This window comes from Rhinolophus hipposideros (genome assembly GCF_964194185.1).
Source record: "Rhinolophus hipposideros genome assembly, chromosome: 8".
NCBI lineage: Eukaryota > Metazoa > Chordata > Mammalia > Chiroptera > Rhinolophidae > Rhinolophus > Rhinolophus hipposideros.
In genome coordinates, this window is record NC_138054.1 from 77396772 (window position 1) to 77415523 (window position 18752).

The 18752-nt window shown below is 50.7% G+C and overlaps 1 protein-coding gene across 5 annotated transcripts in view; it reads right to left on the reverse strand.

Annotated features, from left to right (window-relative positions):
• Window positions 1-18752, reverse strand: part of LOC308501452 (14-3-3 protein sigma) — a gene marked incomplete at its 5' end in the record, with an annotated part of 31293 nt that overhangs the window by 3423 nt on the left and 9118 nt on the right. Inside the window, 8 exons of one of the 5 annotated variants that reach the window (XM_081057932.1) lie at window positions 2115-2818; window positions 3391-3468; window positions 5888-5987; window positions 6828-6940; window positions 8430-8532; window positions 9082-9130; window positions 9245-9382; window positions 11225-11374. The exons of 1 other annotated variant lie outside the window; for it this stretch is intronic. In XM_081057932.1, the coding sequence (XP_080914058.1) occupies window positions 3427-3468; window positions 5888-5987; window positions 6828-6940; window positions 8430-8532; window positions 9082-9130; window positions 9245-9382; window positions 11225-11374 (695 nt within the window). In that variant the 3' untranslated portion in view covers window positions 2115-2818; window positions 3391-3426. Of the gene's footprint in view, window positions 1-2114; window positions 2819-3390; window positions 3469-3923; window positions 5988-6827; window positions 6941-8429; window positions 8533-9081; window positions 9131-9244; window positions 9383-11224; window positions 11375-18752 lie in introns of those variants that run through there. 3 more of the 5 variants (XM_081057931.1, XM_081057935.1, XM_081057933.1) reach the window with 3 other exon arrangements.

The window sequence follows — 18752 nt, forward strand, 5'->3', positions numbered from 1 at the left end:
GTTTTGGCCTTGGCCAAGTGACTTAACCTCTCTGAGCCTGTTTTCCTAAGTGTAAAATGGGGCTCGTTGTGAGGATTAAGTGAGTTGATGGAAAGCACTTAGGAGGGTGAATGGTAACTATTATATTATTATCGTGTGAAAAAAATTCAACCAACTTTATTATTAGAAACATATACACACATAGCAGGAACATGGAGTCAGGGTCAATGAAATGAGGGAGAGCCCCCCACCAGGCCTCAGTGGAAGGCCAGAGCCTGCCTAGCTGGGTGTCCACAGGGAAAGAAGATGGTTGAATGGTCAGATGTGCTCATTCAGCACTACCTCCTCCCTCTTCATCTTGGACATTCCTCTGGCCTATGCTGGGCCCTCAAGGACTTTCCTTTGTACTAGTCATCCCGCCCAGGCTTTCGGAGTCCTGGGGAAAGCTGGAGATCCCAGAACACCAGAACCCTGGGAGGCAGGGCCCCACGTTGCTCACACTGCAAGCTCCATGCCCTCAGCATAGCCCTGGGCGAGAGAAAGGAAGCCCCTTCGCTCCTCCCCCTCCCCTGCTGAATCTGGGAGCCAGGCTACCTGACATCTCCTGCCCGCTCTGGCCTGTCGGTCCTGACTCAGTTCCTGTCTGGGGCACCTCCCTTTGCCTCCAGGCTTCCATGTCCCAAGTCCAGGAGCCCAGACAGGCAGGAGGCAGCAGGCCCCAGCAGGGCACAGAGTTCCACAGTCAGCCGCCTAAGTCAGCAGCACAGGAGCTGGGGCTGCAGCCCAAAGTGGCTTTCCTCACCCTGCCTGCTACCTCCCATACTTTTGTATAGGATCCACTCTACAAGAAGGCTCAAGGCCTCTGGTCCCATAGACAACCAATCCTTCTCAGCTGGTAATAACAGGCTTTGAAGGGCTAGGGCACACATAAGGCAGCCACCAGTTGCTATCTCCACTGAGAAGACAGGACAGGGCTCGGATTGCAGCTGGAGGGACTCTAGTTAAGATTCCAGGAAGAACTTCCTAGGAAATATTTCAGTCTTGGAATGATCAAACTAAACAGGTGACTGGAGGAAGCTATGGCATCTTCTCCCCCTGGCTAGTTGTAAACAGGAGTTCAGTTATCCAGCCAAGAGTTCACTCTACTAGTTGCCTTTGGGAGGGGATGTTAGATTACTTTTAAGTGACTCAGCTACCCTGAGACTTTTTCTCCTTAAGGCACTGCTGTTTAGAGTATCCCACATTTCCAGACAAGTCCAATCTAGGACATAGTGTGGAATTTTGGGAAAGAGAATGGAATGAACTCAGGGTGTGGGATTGCATTTCAGCTCTGTTTTAAGGCCTTAAGCAGGTCCCTTTCTGCCTCTGGGCGTCAGTTTCCTTATCAGTACTAGGAGGCTGCATCGCATCGATCATCTCTAAGCCCCTTGCTGGCTATGAAAGACATTCTCTAATTTTAGGGTTTCTCCCTCTGAGATCCCCTCCTTCTGAAGCAGCTGTATTCATTCCTTAGGTAGCACACAAGGGTTAGAAATCACAGCAGCAATCAGGTTCAAATCCTGAATTTGCTGCTTTATCAGCTGGGGGGTCGTGGGTAATTCCTATGCCTTCCTTGAGCCTCAGTTCCCTCATCTGTAAAATGGGTGACATCACCTTCCTCACAGGTTTAGATGAGGAAACAGGCCCGAAGCTTGGCAAGCCCTTGCTAAATGGCCGCTGTATTTATTTTTTAGCTCTCAGCGCACTGTGTCTGTATCTTGATGTAGGGCGGCAGGTGGGGCGAAGGAAGGAACTGAGCTACATTCAGTTCAGGGCTGTGACAGTCCCAGACTGGAGTTAAATGCTCTGTCCCAGCCTGGGCTGGGAACTTTCAGAGTTCAGAGGTCGGCTAAGGCTTGAAGGTCTCTGGTATCTGGAACAGAGACCAGGAGTTTGGGAAGGGCAGTGAAGAGGTCACTGGTCACTCTTCTTGCGTCACTTCTGGCTTTGTTGTGCCTCTTTTTAAAATCTTTAGAACAGCACTGACCAGCTGGAACAAAGCTGGCAGTGAGGGTAAGCCATATGTTCTCCGACACGCTCATCCTAGCCCCCATCCCCTGGACCCCAAAGTAAAGGTGGCACCAGACAGTCAAGGGTATGGCAAGAAGAGGGAAATCTTTATTTTGGTTAAAAAAAGATACAGGACAGCAGCCAAGCAGCCCCCAACCATGGGCTCAGCATTTCCGAGGCCCAGCCCAGCTCCTGCAGTTCCTCTGTCCCTCAGTGCCTGGAGCAAAGGGTCCAAGCATCCTCCTTGTAACCTACCTACTCTGGGTGGTGGGGGTGGAGGGGGCCGTGGGAACAGTGTCAAACCAGTTGTGCTTAGAACAGTCACCAAACTTGTTCAGCAGCGTCATCAACCATCAACACCCCAGACGGCTCCTGAAGAAACCTGCTCAGCTCGACTATGGCTGCATGATTCTGGGGGGGCAGGCTGTAAGGCAAGATTCCTAAAGAGTCTTGACACCTTATAAATCTGGGGAAGGGGAAGGAAGGAGGGGAGGGCGAGTTTCAGCATAGTTATTACATCAATGTGCTGACAGCTGCGTTATGGCTTTTCTACACTCTGGGCGGCATGGAGTGCGGGTAGGGGCAAAGAGACCAGCCCCTGCCCCCTATGGGGGGCCCCTAGAGAGCACATGTGTGGGGCAGGCTTGGGGGTAGACCCTGTAGGCACAGACGGTGGCAGATGGGCCACAGATTAGGCAGGTGGAGGTGCCGGGTGCCTGGCTCTCCCCAGGCCACTCCTGGAGAGGCAGAGAGCAGCGGTCTTCAGGAGATCCTTAAGCCCCTGCACACACTGGAGATCCCGGGCAGGACAGCAAAGAAGAAGAGAGAGGGTTAGCGGGATTGGCAGGAGAGAAGAGGCCTCAGGGATGCTGTGGGTACAGGTGCTGCCACAGCACCTGCCTCTTCCCCACAGAAGGGCCAAGGCTCGGGCAGCAGGCAATGAAGCAGGAGAGAAAACGGGCAGGTGAGAGAAAGCTCAGCAGGGACAGAAAGCCAGGACACAGTGTTAGTGACCGAGGGCCCTGCACACCGGGACACCACCAGAACAGGCCCAAGCCCCTCCGAGCAGGTACGCCACCCTCACCCCATCCTCGCCCTTCACCTCCTGCTCCAGTGGGGCAGCTGCCCTGCGCAAAGCTACTTCCTCAGCCCAGAGAGGGGCTGCGCTCTTCGCCCTGACCCCACGCCCCCATCTTTCTGCTCAGGGGGGAGCCCTGGGGACCGTACCACTGCCAGCACACACACCACACCACACACCAGACAGATGAATGGGCTCCATGGGTGGGTGAGGCATGCAATGAGCATGAGATGGCGTGTGAGGGGAGCGGGCAGTGCTGGCCGACAGGGGAGATCCGGTCTTACCAGCTAACCCTCTGCAAAGAGGCCTGTTAGCTCCCCTCAGGCTGTGCAGGAGATGGCAAAATCCTGACAGGTGTCCTCCTGGAGGAGATACCAGAGAGGTGGGCCAGTGTTATGAACTGTCTGGCTGGGCCCTGCTGCCCAGGCGTGGGTGGGGGCCAGGGGAACTGCAGCTCTCAAACTGGAATCTACTATCTCGTAAAGATTTTCTTAGCTGAGCAGTCACTGGGGGTCAGAGTGGAAAGGCAACAAGGAAGAACTTGAGGGTCTCCAAGCTCCTGAGGCAGGGGAAGGGAGAGGGGACAAGGAAGGGATCGGATGGCCTCTTCTTATACACCTATGCGGGCCTAGCTGCCACCCACTGTTCTGCTTCCAGCAGACAGACTCAGCCAGGAGAGAACTTTAGGTGTGACGCTGGCTAGGCTGTCTGCCTTCTCTGTCTCCCCAGGAAAGACCAAGTTTGGCTGAAAGTATAGATGGCTGCCATTTGGGGGCCTCAGCAAAGAAAGAGCAAACAAAAAACAATCAAAGCAAATCAACTCTTAAAAACAAAAGTTTTATTACAAGCAGGAACAAAGAATACTGGCTTAAATAAAAGGCAAGTGGGAGTTCCCTCTTCTAGCCAGCTTCCCCCCCCCCCCGCCCCCCAGCACCACTGCAGCACGGCCCAGGGACCCTAGGTGGGGGCGAAGCTGTTTCTCTCAGAGGGGACCCTCTGTGGCTGCCACTTCTCAGCTGCCTCTGGAGCAAGGAAGGGCAAGATGCAGGGACTTCCTGTCACTTTCTAAGGACTGCAGCCCACTTGAAGGGCCAAGGAGAGGAATAGAAGCACAATTTCCCATCTATTTTGACAAGAAACTACAGCTCCCAGAAGAGGATGGCCATCCTCTGAGTTTCTGGCGCAGATGTAGGCCAGTCTTCACCCGTCTCTTGGCCTACCCTGCTCCTTCCTTCCTTTTCTCTGGATGGAGGCCTCCAGTTGGCAGAGACTCCTTCTCTCTCCTCTGGCCTCTGGCACTGGATCCCATACTCAGGGCTTGGAGAAGGGGGTGTGGCTTGTAGCATGGCAGCCACTCCCCACAGCCATTACCCCATTCACCACACCCAGCCTCAGCCTGTCTAGGCAGATCCCAGCTGGAAGCCTGACCTGGGGGCTGGGTGGCAGGGGTGGGGTGGGGGGTGGCTAAGTCCCCAGCCACTGGCTGTCTGAAGTCCCTAGGGAAGGGAAAGATGAGATGGTGCTGGCTGAGCTACAGCAGCAGGGCCTCTTACAGCCAATGCACACAGCTCCCTGTCCCCACAGCTCAAGGGGGATGGTGGGGAGGGAGGCAACTCAGGGGATGTGGGGAAGTGGGAGCCAGCCACATTTGTACAAGGCCACACACACACACACACACACACACTCTCTCTCTCTCTCTCTCTCTCACAGCCAGAAGTTCTCTTGTAATAAACTTATTAAAACCTACTTGCCTTCTGATAACCCTTAACCTGGCACTGCACAGATAGCACTGTGGCTGACTTTTTTTTTTTCTTCTTCCATTTAAAAAATGTAGAAAAGAGGTCTATAAAATTGTGCAAAATATCCAGCATTAATAAACCCGTTTCAAGTATTGCCAGCATGAGTATAACCTACCCATCCCCAGACCTGTCTTGGGAGAGCAGTGGGGGGCAGGCCAGGCTAGGATCCCACAGAGAAACCTCCATGGGCAGAGAGAGGGCAAGGCCCCCAATTCCTAGTGTGCTGCCCAGGAATCATGCAGGAGCTGAGGTCTTGGGGGCCAGCCTGGCTGGTTTGGCTTTCTCTGACACAGGTGGCCCTCAACCCAGCCGCAAGTCTGCCTTCTCGACCTGGAACCCCAGCTCTAGCCTATTGGCCAACTCCATACATATATATGTATATATATACACACACACATAGATATACATATATACATATGTATACATATATATAAAGAAAACCACTGAAGAAAGCACAATGATCATCACAAGAACGAAGGCGCCCACAAACCACAGCAGCCCACGGAGGCGTCCTCTCACAGCCCACTGTCTGGAGCCAGCTGCTCATTGCCCTGCTTCACCTCAGCACCCTGGCTCAGCAGGGCCCAGCAGCTCCCCCAACTGGGAGGCACAGCACTCAGTCTGTACCCTCAGTCACACAGGGCTCGCCCTGGCACAGCTGACTTGGCGTGGTCCTCTGGGCGGCCTCAGGGGCCCTGGCCTCTCTATCCTGTCACTCCTGCCACTGATCAGCTGGGGGGATCTTGGGCCCAAGGCCGTGGGAACTTGGGTTCGGGGAGCAGAGGATACAGCCATGGAACGGTGTGGGGGAAGCCACGCAGGGTGGGAAATAAATACGAAAAGACTTGAGTCTTTGGAGGCTCTGCTTCCCTTGGGTGGAATGGGGAGGATCCCGGCAGGTGGACAGCGGCAGGTGAGTGCAGAGGGGCGGACAGACCAGCAGGTGGCAAGTACTGAGCCCAGGTCAGGGGTGACCTCCTACCATGCTGGCGTCGGGCTTGGCTCCGCAGGCTGGCTCGTCAGTTCTGATGGGCGAGGGCAACGCGGTGTCGGACTGCACAAATCCCCTCCTGTCAATCAGGCTTCCGAAACACAAGGGGGACACGTGAGGACCCCACCATTTAACAGAGCACCAGGCCGGGGGCTGGATGACAGAGTCCACCTCCAAGTCAAGGAAAGACTCAGCCTTAGAAAGGCTAAGGGAAGGGGAGCTGCCTTCCCACTGGGGGCTTAAGACTCCTCCCTACCGGAGTTGCCCTCTCTGCACTCTGGACACCTGGCTTTTGGCCATGGAATTTATTCATTTGCTAATTCACACTGGCCTACCTTTCTGTCTGGCTGCCAAGAAGCCAGGTTGCCAGATAATGGGAAAAACAAGGATGAAAGGACATGTGGAGATAGTGTGATTCCTACTGTTCTTTCTCCCAGACAGGATGGGTGACAGGCATATTGGGCAGGAGGAGGGGGGACACGGGGAAATCTTGCTCTTACAGCGCCCACTACAATTTAGCTCCCTTTCTGGTGCTCTGGCGCCTCCTGCTGGCAGGATGGATGGGGTACTTCTCACTAGGGCTGAGCCACGTGGGCTCTCTTCCGGCAGGAGGGAGGACAGAGGCCCCACCCAGCCCCACTATCAGCCCAGAAGGGCAGCCAAAACAAGTGTGGCCAAAACATTAATTGAGGTTATCCCTGGGGAGTAAGATTACCTGTGAGATTTAATATTCTTTTCTATATTTTGTACTTTTTTTCTACAGTGAACACATGATTAAAAATCACAATTCTCCACAGAACTCCTTTATGTGACAAATGCCCTGACTGCATTCAGCAGGGGATGGTGGACAGAGCACTGTGGTGTGGGGAGAGGTCTGCTGATTCCAGAACCTCTTTGAGAAGTGTGGACTCACAGGGTCACCCCGTCTCACCTGGGAGGTAGGGGGCTGCAGAGCACAGCACAGCAGTTGGTGATAACACTTTTATGGCTGTAGGGATTGACGGAGGCCTCACCGCCCCTCTTGCTGGACCACGAGCCTTTGATCTGTAAGTGGGAAGCAGGTCTGGGTCAGTCACCTCCTTTCATTTTGCTTTTCTAGGAGGGAGGTCTTGGGGTGGGTGGTGGGGTGGAGACCAGTGATTTCTGAAACCAATTCTGGCTAGACTATTGGAAGGGACACATCTTTAACCATTCAGTGAGAATGGGGGGATTTCTGGATGTTAGGGAGTAGCCAGCAGAAAGGAGGAGACCCCAAACAGGACACAAGACAGAGTATTAAGCCAAACAGAAGCCTCCAAAAGAATCTTTTAGGGCGCATCCTCCCTTCTCTGGCCATCCACCTAAGAGGGCAGCACAAGGGCAGAGGGCTTGGGCAGACCTGGCTGTGAATCCTGACCCTGCCATGGACTCACTGCATGACCCCGGACAGATCGTCACTTCTCTGAGTCTCAATCCTCATTCGAAAAATAGGGAACTCGGATAGCTTTGTTGGGGCATCAGACGGAATCTTGCCCATTTCTAGTTCTGTGACCCGACTATCAACGGCCCTGAGGAATTTAGCAGTGAAGGATACCTGCTTAACTTTTTCCAAATGTATTTGGCCATATCAGTCCTTTTACTTAATTCTTACGGTAATAATATCCTGCAGAACTAGCACCCAGGAAACTGCCTTGGGAGATGCTGGCTGATGTCATTTCTGCTCAGTCACCTAGCACATGACAGCTTTGTCACGCGTGTCAAGCTTTGTTTCCCCAAATGAGAGGCTGAGGTCAAAGACTGTATATTCTGTTGGTTAATGGGCCTCTTAGTATCAGGTGGCAGTCCTGGAACACATGTTCTCGTTTGCTTTCTTAGGTCAGGGCTGGCCCAGGGCTGGGCATACAGTGAGTGCTCAAACAATGCTCGGTAGGGGTCTGTAAGACAGCAGGAAGGGAGGGGCGATGGAGCCTCACAGTCCTGTCTTGCTGCCCCCCCTCCCCAATAAGGAAGCCTCAGGGACACCCAAAGAACAGTCATATCTCTGCTGCCTGCAAGTGCAATGGGGCGCAGCTAGCATGGCCATGCTTCTGGGCGCAACCCTGGCTCTGTCCCCTCCCAGCTGTGTCACCTTGGGGCAAGTCACTCAGCTTTCTGGAGAAAAAACATCCCAGTTCCTTCTGTCTCAGAGTTGGCAAAAGGACCCAAAGAGATGATGGGAACTGAAAGAACTCTGGAAACGGTAGCGTGCTGGCCAAATGTAATGACTATTATGGCGTGAGTGCTGCTCCTGTGGGGTTAGGGAAGAAGCAACTTGGGGGCCCTGGGAGCTTGCATTGAGGGACTGAGGCATGCGGGGGCCTCAGTAGCGTGCCTTGCGTCTCCCAGGGCCAAGATGTGAGCATTGGAATGGGACATCTGGCTGCCTTCCGTCTCCATTCATGTCTCCCCAGCAGTATAAGAGTTGGGGCTGCACTGTGGCCACTCCAGCTCCCTCAGCTCTGCTTCCTTCTGAGGGTCCTGCCCAGGAATGAGGGGTTGCTCCAGCCTTACTCACATCTTCGTTAGTTGTCAGGTTGGAGGCGACGAGGTAAGTGTGAAACCCTGAGAGGCCCAGGATGGACCAGATGGAGAAGAAGCAGATCACCAACTCCAGCACAGTGAGCAGGGCAGTCAAGGACCCACACAGGATCAGGGTGAGGGATCAGGGCCGGGAGACTCCCCTGCACCTGGGAGCTTGCCACGCCTAGCCTTTCTCACCTGTCCTTCCATGGAGCTAGTTCCCCAGAAGGGAAATAAGTTTGTAACCTTCCCGTGGCCCAGTCACCACTTCTCAGCAGGATCACCTCCTGGGCCCTACGGAAGGTTTGGGAGCTCCCTTCAAGAGCAGGACAATCCCAGGGTGATAGATGGCAGAGGGAACTGAGGGTTCCAAGCACCAGAGCCTCAGACAGGACATGGTCCAGGGAACTGAAGGGAAGACAGGGGCTGTGGCTCAGGCGAGTTCCCGGCCACATCCCCACAGCCCATTTAGGATCAGCTCCACCCCGGGCGTGAGCAGAAGCAGCTGGTATACTGGATTCTAGAGGACAAACACTGGCTCTACACCATTCCCCTCTGTGTATAGGATGAGGTGTGGGGCCCCACCCCAGTGAAGGGGCCTCAGTTCCCGCCAGGGCGACCACTAGCGGACAAAGGGCAAAGGATATCTCGCTGGTGTCTCCTTCAGAGTGGAGAGGAAGTTGCTTCCCTGAGAGCCTGGCGAGGAAGAAACAAGAGGGCACAGCTAAGAGGGGCAGTGATCACAGCCCCTCAGACTGGCTGAGCTTGCTGGCTCACCGTCTGCTTGTCCCACCCCCTTGGCCAACTCACGCAGCGTAAGGTGGGTGACAACGCAGGCGAAGATGAAGGTCGTCAGGAATGAGAGAGAGAGAATAAACGCGTAGAAGAAGCGGTAGTTCCGTCTCCCCACACAGTTGCCCACCCAGGGGCAGTGATGGTCAAAGCGTTCTGGAAAAGGGGAGACGGGTTAGTGCCCACCTGCACAGCACAGGGGCTCGCAGGCCTCACACCTCGGCTGGGGCTTTCCCACCCCCTTACTCTCCGCACCAGCCGCCTCTCAGCTCCTCAGACACTCCCTGCTTCTGGTCCTTTGTGAACTGGTTCCCACTGCTTCACATAGTCTTCCCCATCTCTTTACCTGGTGAAGGGTCTCATGTCTCAGCTGCTAAGCCACTCACTTCCTTAATAAAGTGTCCTCTGACCCTGGACAAAGCAAGGGCCCCATTACCTGCCCTGCTGCCCTGGCACTTATCTTGTGCAGCATTTTGCCTATGGTGTTTACATATTTATAATGAGTGGACTGGCCAATTACCCTGCTCCATTATAAGCTCTGTAAGGGGGCCTGTATTGGCCTCACACTGAGGTGAACTCCAGGGTCCAGCAGTGCTTGGTACAAAGAAGATCCACAAACAGTATTAGGTTGGTGCAAAAATAATTGCAGTTTTTGCAATTATTTTTCACCTTTTAAACCGCAATTACTTTTTTTTTTAATTGGAGAATATTGGGGAACAATGTGTTTTTCCAGGCCCCATCAGCTCCAACTCGTTGTCCTTCAATCTAGTTGTGGAGGGCGCAGCTCAGCTCCAAGTTGCCGTTTTTCAGTGTTAGTTGCAGGGGGTGCAGCCCACCATCCCATGTGGGAATTGAACCAACAATCTTGTTGAGAGCTCGCGCTCTAACCAACTGAGCCATCCAGCCGCCCCTAAACCGCAATTACTTTTGCACCAACCTAATACTTGTTGCCTGGCCTATGACCCCTGCCACATGCCAACAACCAATGGCCCTTGCACTAGAATTAGAGGGCGAGGGAGGGACCAGGCCGTTATGTACCTTGGGCAGAACTGGCATAAGAAGCCAGGTCAGAGGGCTGATCTCACACAAGCACCATATGCCTGGGGGTGGGGTCACACCCAGACTGGTGAGGAAAGTCCCCTGTGGGAATGTGGGTCACAAGCCCGTTGCAGGCCTCATGCCAAAGCCAGCACCCTTCGAAAGGGGTGGGTGGGGCAGATTCTCATGGATGAATGATGCCCACTGAGTCACCCACTTCACTGCCTACAGTCATGGGGTGTTTCCCACTCTTCTCTTGCTCAGCAAGTGCTGAGCCAGCGTGATGAGCTCACTGCCCGGGGGACTGTGCAGTCACCATGGCTCAGCTCACCTGGGGATTCTCACATAGCATTTCCTTTACGAAACCCGCTCAGGGGCACACCTTTGGTCCCCATCAGAGCTGCCTGGCCTTCGGAGAGCAGGGAGAGGGAACAAAACACCCTCTGGTTCCTGAGCAACCACTGCAGTTGTGGGCCAGGAGCTTAGCTTCCACTCCTGGCTATATCCTCTCCACCTCAGCAGCTTAAACTCCCGCTCCCAGATATTTGGCGCTCCCCAACCCTGGGAATTAGATCAAAGCCTTTCAGCATAGCTGGTCCTGAGCCACTGGATGTAAATCATTCCCTTTCTGGCCCAAACATATCTAGAATGTTATTGCTCAGTCTCTGGTTCCTGGGACCTTGGACCTACTGAGGACCAGGCTGAGGCCTGGGAGAAGGGAGAGGGCCTCTCTGTGTCTGCCCCATACTTCAGAGCTGGGGGGAAGGAATCCACCAATCCTAGGCTGAAGTCAAGAGCCTCTCCCCATGGCGCCTCCTAAGTCAGAGCAAATCTGGGTGAACCGGGCTTCCTGCCCAGCCCTGGATATTTCAGAACTTCACTTCCCGTGAGTGCCTTCCATGGCCCCAGGGCTCTCTCTCTCAGGGCTCCCTGGATCCCTCCACGTGGCCTCCCACTTACCCACACAGTTGTCACAGACACTGCAGTGTGAGGTTCGGGGCGGCCGAAACATCTTGCAGGTGAAGCAGTACTTCAACTTCACCATCTGCCCATTGATCATCACCTCCCGGGTTCGAGGGGGGGGCCGGTACGTGGAACTGCCTGTGTTGTCTGAGGGTGGGAGGAGAGAAAGATGGGGGATGTCCAAACCCAGAGCCAGGAGCCCCAGTAGAGGAGGAGAAGCCACTGCTGCCCAGCTGGAATAACAGAAGCCTCAGGGAAACTTTCTGGGGAACAAACATTGGGCTAAAATGCTGGCCTAAGGCAGGGATAAATATTAAGAGCTACTACCAAGTGGATTGTTATGTGCTAAAGCTTTACACACCTGCTCACACATCACTGGCCTTACACAACTCTGAGAAGGGCTATCAGAGAAGGAGACCCCAAAAAGGCTCAGTGAGGTTTATCCGCCTCTACCCAAACCTAGATCCAAGTTCCTGTTTCCAGAATGTAGGACATTTACAAGACCACTGGCCTGATCTCTAGCAAAAGTCAAAGTCACCTACAAAAAGAGAGGGGAGATGGTTCTAAGGTAAAAGAGATTTAGGAGACATAAACAAGTAATGCATAATTCTAGATTTGAAAAACAAAATCAAATACAGCAACAAAAGACATGGTGGGCAACTGGGGAAAAATGAGTACAGATTAGAAATCAGGGAACTATTCATTTTCCTAGATGTGATAATGGAATTGTGGTTATATCAGAGGCTGTCCTTAGATTTTGAAGATACAGGTTGAAGTGTCTATGATGTCTATAATTTACTGTGAAAGGCTTTAATAAGAATTATACATATATGTATAAACATATATGACACAAATAAAATACTCTAGTAACAACAATTAAATCTAGATGGTGAATGTATAGGAATTCACTGTACTAATTCTTCCCATTTTCTGGATGTTTGCAATTTTTTATAATAAAAATTTTAAGAGAAAAAGAAATATAGAGATATACCATATTCATGGATTAGAAGACTCAATACCAGAAAAGGATTTATTCTCCCTAAATTAATCTGTAGATTCAACATACCGGTAATCCCAGTCAAAAATCCCAGTAGGTTTGTGGGTGTGGAAATTGACACTCATTCTAAAATTCATATGGAAATGCGAAGGGCTGAGAATAGCCTATGCACTCTTGCAGAGCAAAGCTAGAGGACTTACACAACTTGATATCAACACTTACCATGTTTCCCCCAAAATAAGACCTAGCTGGACAATCAACTCTAATGCGTCTTTTGAAGCAAAAATTAATATAAGACCTGGTATATCATATCATATCATATATCATATCATATCATATATCATATCATATCATATCATATCATATCATATATCATACCGGGTTAGTACCGGGTCTTATATAAGACCAAGTCTTATGTTAATTTTGCTCCAAAAGACACATTAGAGCTGACTGTCCAACTAGGTCTTATTTCCAGGGAAACATGGTAGGATAAAGCTATAGTATTTCAGACTGTGTGATTTGGGTGCAAGGATAGAAACGCTGACCAATGGAACAGAAAAGAGACCCCAGACACAGACCCAACACGTATATGATCGTGTGGTTTACGACAAAGGCAACACTGCAGTGCCATGAGGAAGATGACGTTCTCCAACGAGCATGCTGGGTCCACCAGGTATACAATGAGGGGAAAATGCATCTGCATCCCTGCCTCCCACCAAACACACATTTAATTCCACATGGACCGCTGCTCTAAATGCAAAAGTTTTGGAGAATTCTAAATTTTCTGTTTGGGTGCAGTCTCTCTCCTCCTGGGCCTGTCCACTCCTGCATGTTGGGAATATATTTTCTTTTTAAAAAAATAAAAAATAAATAAAAAATAAAAAATAAAAAAAAAATAAATGCAAAAGTTTTGGATTGAAAAAAAAATAGGAGAGTGACTTCACGACTGTGGAGTACACAAATATTTCTTAAATAAGACACAAAGGAGCTAATCATGAAAGAGCAATTTGCTAAACTGCACCATATCACAATAAAGAACTTCTGTTCATCTAAAGATATCATTTAAAGAATGAAAGATGACCTTCAGAGTAGGAGACAGTATTAGCAATATTTGACACAGGACAAAGGATTTGTATCCAGAATATATAAAGAATTCCTATTAGTCAGTAAGAAAAAAATCTGACAACTGAATTCAAATTTGGACAAAAGATTCAAGCAGGCATTTCATGAAAGAAGTTTCCAAATGGCTGATAAACACACGAAAGGGTGCTCAAATTCATTAGTCATCAGGGAAATGCAAATTAAAAGCACAATATGCTATCACTGCACATGTACCAGAAGAGCTAAAATTTAAAAAATATACAAATCAAGTGTTGGCAAAAATGTAAAGCAACTAGAAATCTCGTATGACCACTGTGAAAAGTGTCCGGAAGTTTTCTGAACTCAGCATGTGCCTCCCTGGCAATCCCATCCCTAGGTGTGTCCCCAACAGAAATGTCCATGATGTGAGACACACCAAAACACATGTACAAGAATGTTCACAGTGACAATTCTCATACCAGCCAAAAGTTGGACCTACCCAAATGCCCATCAATAGGAGACTGGATTAAAACAACATGGTGTATCCACACAATGGAATTCTACGCGGCGCAGCGAGGAGAATGAATGACTCTAACCACACACAACAATATGTCCTGGTATACAGAGTTGATATATAAGATTCATTATAACAATATAAATGAATCTCGCTAACATTGTATCAAGTGTTGTATCAAGAAACCATACATGTAAGCACACAAAATGTTCAAAAACAGGTAAAAGTGGTCATGTTAGAAGTCAGAATCATGGTTACTCTTAGAGGGGTGACAATGAGTAGAAAGGGAACAAGGTGGGGGGGCTTCTGGGACGCTGTTCATAAACTGTTTCTTGATCTGGGTATTGATTACATGTTTGATTCAGTTTGTGAACACCTAACAAATACAACACTTACAATTTGTACACTTTTGCTAAGCCTGTTATACTTCAGTAAAAAGCTAAGAAAATGAAAGGTTCGAGGTCTTGTCCAACGTCATGTAGCTGGTAAACTGGCAGAGCAGGAATCTGAACCCAGGTCTGCTATATGCAAAGCCCACAATTCTACCCACTGAACCTCTTGGCACCCAGGCACAGAGGAGCAAGTCACTCCTTCCCAGACAGAATTCCAAGAATCACATGGGGCAGCCTGTGATCCCCAACCTTCAGCTATGCTCCCAGCCATCACTTCCACTGGCTCAACTTCCCACATAGCTCCAATTTGGCCATTTGCCTCCAATAATTATTCACTGAGTGCCTACCATGCCAGGCACCCTTCTATGCGTTTGGCAGGCGTCAGTGAAGCAAACAGACTTGCGTGTCACATTCCCAGCTACCACACAGACTTTTGCTAGGCTGTTTCACCATCACCTCAAGCAGAGTGTGTTTGAAAGGGAACTGAGCACTGGAACATAAATCTCTTCCTTAATACCGGCAGCATGGTAAAAGGCAGGGGGGTTGAGGCCAACAGACACCCTCTGAAACCTGATTGTGCCCCTGACTGGTTGTGTGTGAGGCTGAAGTCAAATGAACTTCTCTGAGCCTCAGTTTTCTCATCTGTACAATGGAAATAACATTGAGAATTAGGGCAGCAATCCTGGCTCCACCTCTTACTAGCTGGGTTCCTCCTGATGACACCACTTGCTAGATGTGGAACAGGGCAAATCATTTCATCTCTTGCCTGTTTCCTCGATGACTGAAATGGGGTTAATAGTCCCTACCTCATGGGTTGGTGTGAGGATTCAATGAGTTGATATACGTGAAGCGGCACAAAGTAAACTCGTGTGTACTGTTATTACAGGCTCGTAGAATTAGAGAGAAAGAAGGGAAGTGATAAGGGAAAGAAAACACTTCACTGGCAGGGTTTACCATACACGGAGCACCTTACGTATAGTATCTCCTTTAATCCTGACAATAGTCCAAGACATAACGTTATCATTATCATCTCCAGGTTACAGTTAAGGAAACTTTAAAGTGAAGTGAAGTGATTTGCCCAAGGCCACACAATTGGTAAGTGGCACAACCAGGATGTGAAAGCAAGTTTCCAAAGCTTGGGCTTGAGGTCTTTTTATAATTTCAAAATGTCATAATGAATGTTATATATCCCTGTCTGATTCCTTATTTCTACCGATGACACAATCCAAGAGTTGGCAGGAATCTCAACATATAACATGGTCCCTGGCACACAGCAATACCTGATAAATGTCCCTTCGCTCACTGCCTCTGTTTGAACTGCTTCAGTTTGTAGATGAGAAAACAGGCCCAGAGAGGTTAGGGGATTTGCCCAAGGCCAGTCAGTCAGTGTAATGGCAGAGGCAGGGGAACCCAGTTTGGAGTCTCTCTGCAGACCCTTCCTTCTTCCTCATTCCTGCCTGGCCACTTCACTCTGTACTCCCAACACTCTACCGAGGCCAGGTCTATACTGCCAATCCGCTTACAGCCCCTCTGCCTTTCAACCCCTGGTATACACTGCCACATGCCACATTCCTTGAAATAACCCCGTTTGTGTCACTTCCCAGCTCAAGACCCTTCAGTCACCTCCCCTAAAAAACAAGGTAGGGCCGCCTGGTGGCTCAGGCGGTTAGAGCTCTGTGCTCCTAACTCCAAAGGCTGCCGGTTCGATTCCCACATGGGCCAGTGGGCTCTCACCCACAAGGTTGCCAGTTCAACTCCTTGACTCCCGCAAGGGATGGTGGGCAGCGCCCCCTGCAACTAAGATTGAACACAGCACCTTGAGCTGAGCTGCCACTGAGCTCCCGGATGGCTCAGTTGGTTGGAGCGCGTCCTCTCAACCACCAGGTTGCCGGAACTGAGCTGCACCCTCCATAACTAAGACGGAAAAGACAACAACTTGACTTGGAAAAAAAAAGTCCTGGAAGTACACACTGTTCCCCAATAAAGTCCTGTTCCCCTTCCCCAATAAGATCTTTTTAAAAAAAAAAAAAACAACCAAGATAAAGGACAAACTTCTTGTCCTGATATTAGGGCCCTTCACATTGGGCCCAACCTCCGTTCCCAGCTTCTTTCCCACTCCTCTTTTCTGCTGCGTCCCTGGAGCCTAGGGGTTTCTGCCTCTGCTCCCACCAAGCCCCAGCCCTCCCACCCCCCGTCACTTTGTTGACCAGGACTCGCTGGAGCCCTGCCTGGTCTTCAGCAGCTTCTCTGACCACGTCGGCCTCAGGGCTCTCGTGCCTTGCACACTGCATATAAACACACTCACTGCCCCAAGCTGAGGTGTGACAGGACTGCTGTGTGTGTATACATTGTCTCTCCAGCCTAGACCGTTCACCCCTTGACAGCACGGACAGTGTAATAAACAGGCAGTCCTAAACTGTGAGGCAGCAGGCAAAGAGGACAGAAAACAAACATGCTTTGGACTCAGGTAGGCCTGGAGTTCAAATCCAGCCCCTGCCATTTATGAGCTGGTACCTTTGGGGAAGTTACTTAACCTCTGCGAGCCTGTTGTCGTATCTGCAAAAGCAGACAAATAATAACAACTACCTTGAAGGGTTGTAAGGATCAGAAATAGTACAAGGAAAGGAAGTGGCATGTGTTAAGTACTTACTAGTTATTGTTTTCAAGAGCAGCAGCAAGATGCAGGCTCTGGCGTCTGAAACACTGGGTTTGAATCCTGGTTTTGCTACCCACTTGCTACATAAGAAGGTCCCTTCACTTCTCTGAGCCTCAGTTTTCTCACCCGTAAAATGGAGCTAAGAGACTCTCGATCTCATAGGGTTGTGGCGAGGGCTGAAGAAGATTCTGTAAAGACCGTTCTGAGCACAGCGCTAGATCACGGGAGCCGTGGTCTAGACAGAGTCCACGCGGTGACTGGGCACTGTGCTCACACACCTGGGGATGAGTCTCGGCCACACCACTTACCAGCTGAGTGATGTGGGTCACGTTGCTTAATTTCTCTGTGCCCTCATCGTATGAAAATGGGACATAATCAACTCCACCTGTTTTGTAGTGTTGTTAGGAGGATTGGGCGAGAATTCATCAAGTGGGTTTAGCCAAGTGTCTTGCACCTGGCAAGAGTGTACGAAATATTAGCCATTATTATTGCTGTTTCTATGAAACACCATATTCCAAACAACTGATTTATGAAGGAGCTTCAGAACACAACCCATCTGTGAATGAAGGACTGGCACTGACCTTCTTCAGGGCTAAGAGAAAAGTTACTGGAGTCCTTGCAGGATTCCCACAGGCCCTCCCCAAACAGAGGAGAGCCCAAGCCTCTCCCCTGAGGCAGGGAGGGAACTCCTACCAGTAAGTTCTGGCCTTGGGGCCAGGCTTCCTCCTTGCTGGAACTCTGAGAAAGAGGAAGTGAAACTCTACACACCCGACTTCCTCAGGCTGCCAAGCGCCAGAGCTGCAGGAGAGAAGGTGTCACATTGGAGCAAGGTGCTACCCTGATGCTGAATGAAAGTCACCAAACACAGGGCCCGAAAAGAGTTGGGTAGAAGGAGGCTCTGAGGGGATGCCACGAGAGGCTGGACCTCACACAGAGGGTAGACAAGCAGCTTCCCACTGCTTTTTCTCAGGCCAGACAGTCCTGGCCAATCACTGCCCTGGACTCAGCCTTCGAATCCTCCTCAACCCACTCCTTCCAGCAGCCACTCCCAGTGCCTGGAGCAAGTCCATTTGCCATTTCTGACCACAAGGCTCAAGCCTCTTAAGCTGCAATAGAGAAAAACAATTTGCAAAGTGTACTGACATTCCCCGTCTCACTTGCACACAAAAAATGTTCTGGGCTGGTCAAGGGGAAATGTGCCCCCATTTTAAAGATGAGCAAACCGACTTCACTCCCACAGCGTTTTAAGGTGGGGCTGAAATTAGAACCCTTGTCTTCCATTCACGTGTTCATTCTTTCAAACATTACATCTACTATGCCAAGCTACTGTACAGGGCCTGGGGGTGGCAGGTGAGGGGAGAAGTAGGGGCGAGTACATACCGATGAGCCAAATATATCTGCTTTGGTCATTAGTTCAGAAAGTATTAGCTGAAGAAATGAGGAGGCTGATATGAGATGCTGTCCCTACCCTATGGGCTCTTTCGGCCTCAGGCTTTTCCTCTTCCTAGAGGCCCTCCCACTGCCTTTCCGGTGGGAAACTAAACCCCTGGGGAAGTGGTGATGGTGGGGAAGGCTCCTTCTCACTTGAGGGCTGTGAGAAGCAACTGAGTCTCCCCACACCTTCGCCTGACCGAGGGGCCTGCCATGGGTGTTTACACCCCAACAACGCCTGCGGAGAGGAGCAGACAAGTATTCTGCACTCAGAGCCTGAATGGCTGGGGCTGGCCACGAGCTTCTGAGAAGGCATTCGTGAGGGAAGGCTGGGATCTCTACCTGCCCTGCTGGGCCCTGACTGTTGCCTCCACCTATGGAGGAAACAGCTGTAGGTCTGTGGTCTCCCCGGCTTCCGGGCCAGCCCAAGTCAGCCACAGTGCCCAGGCTATGAG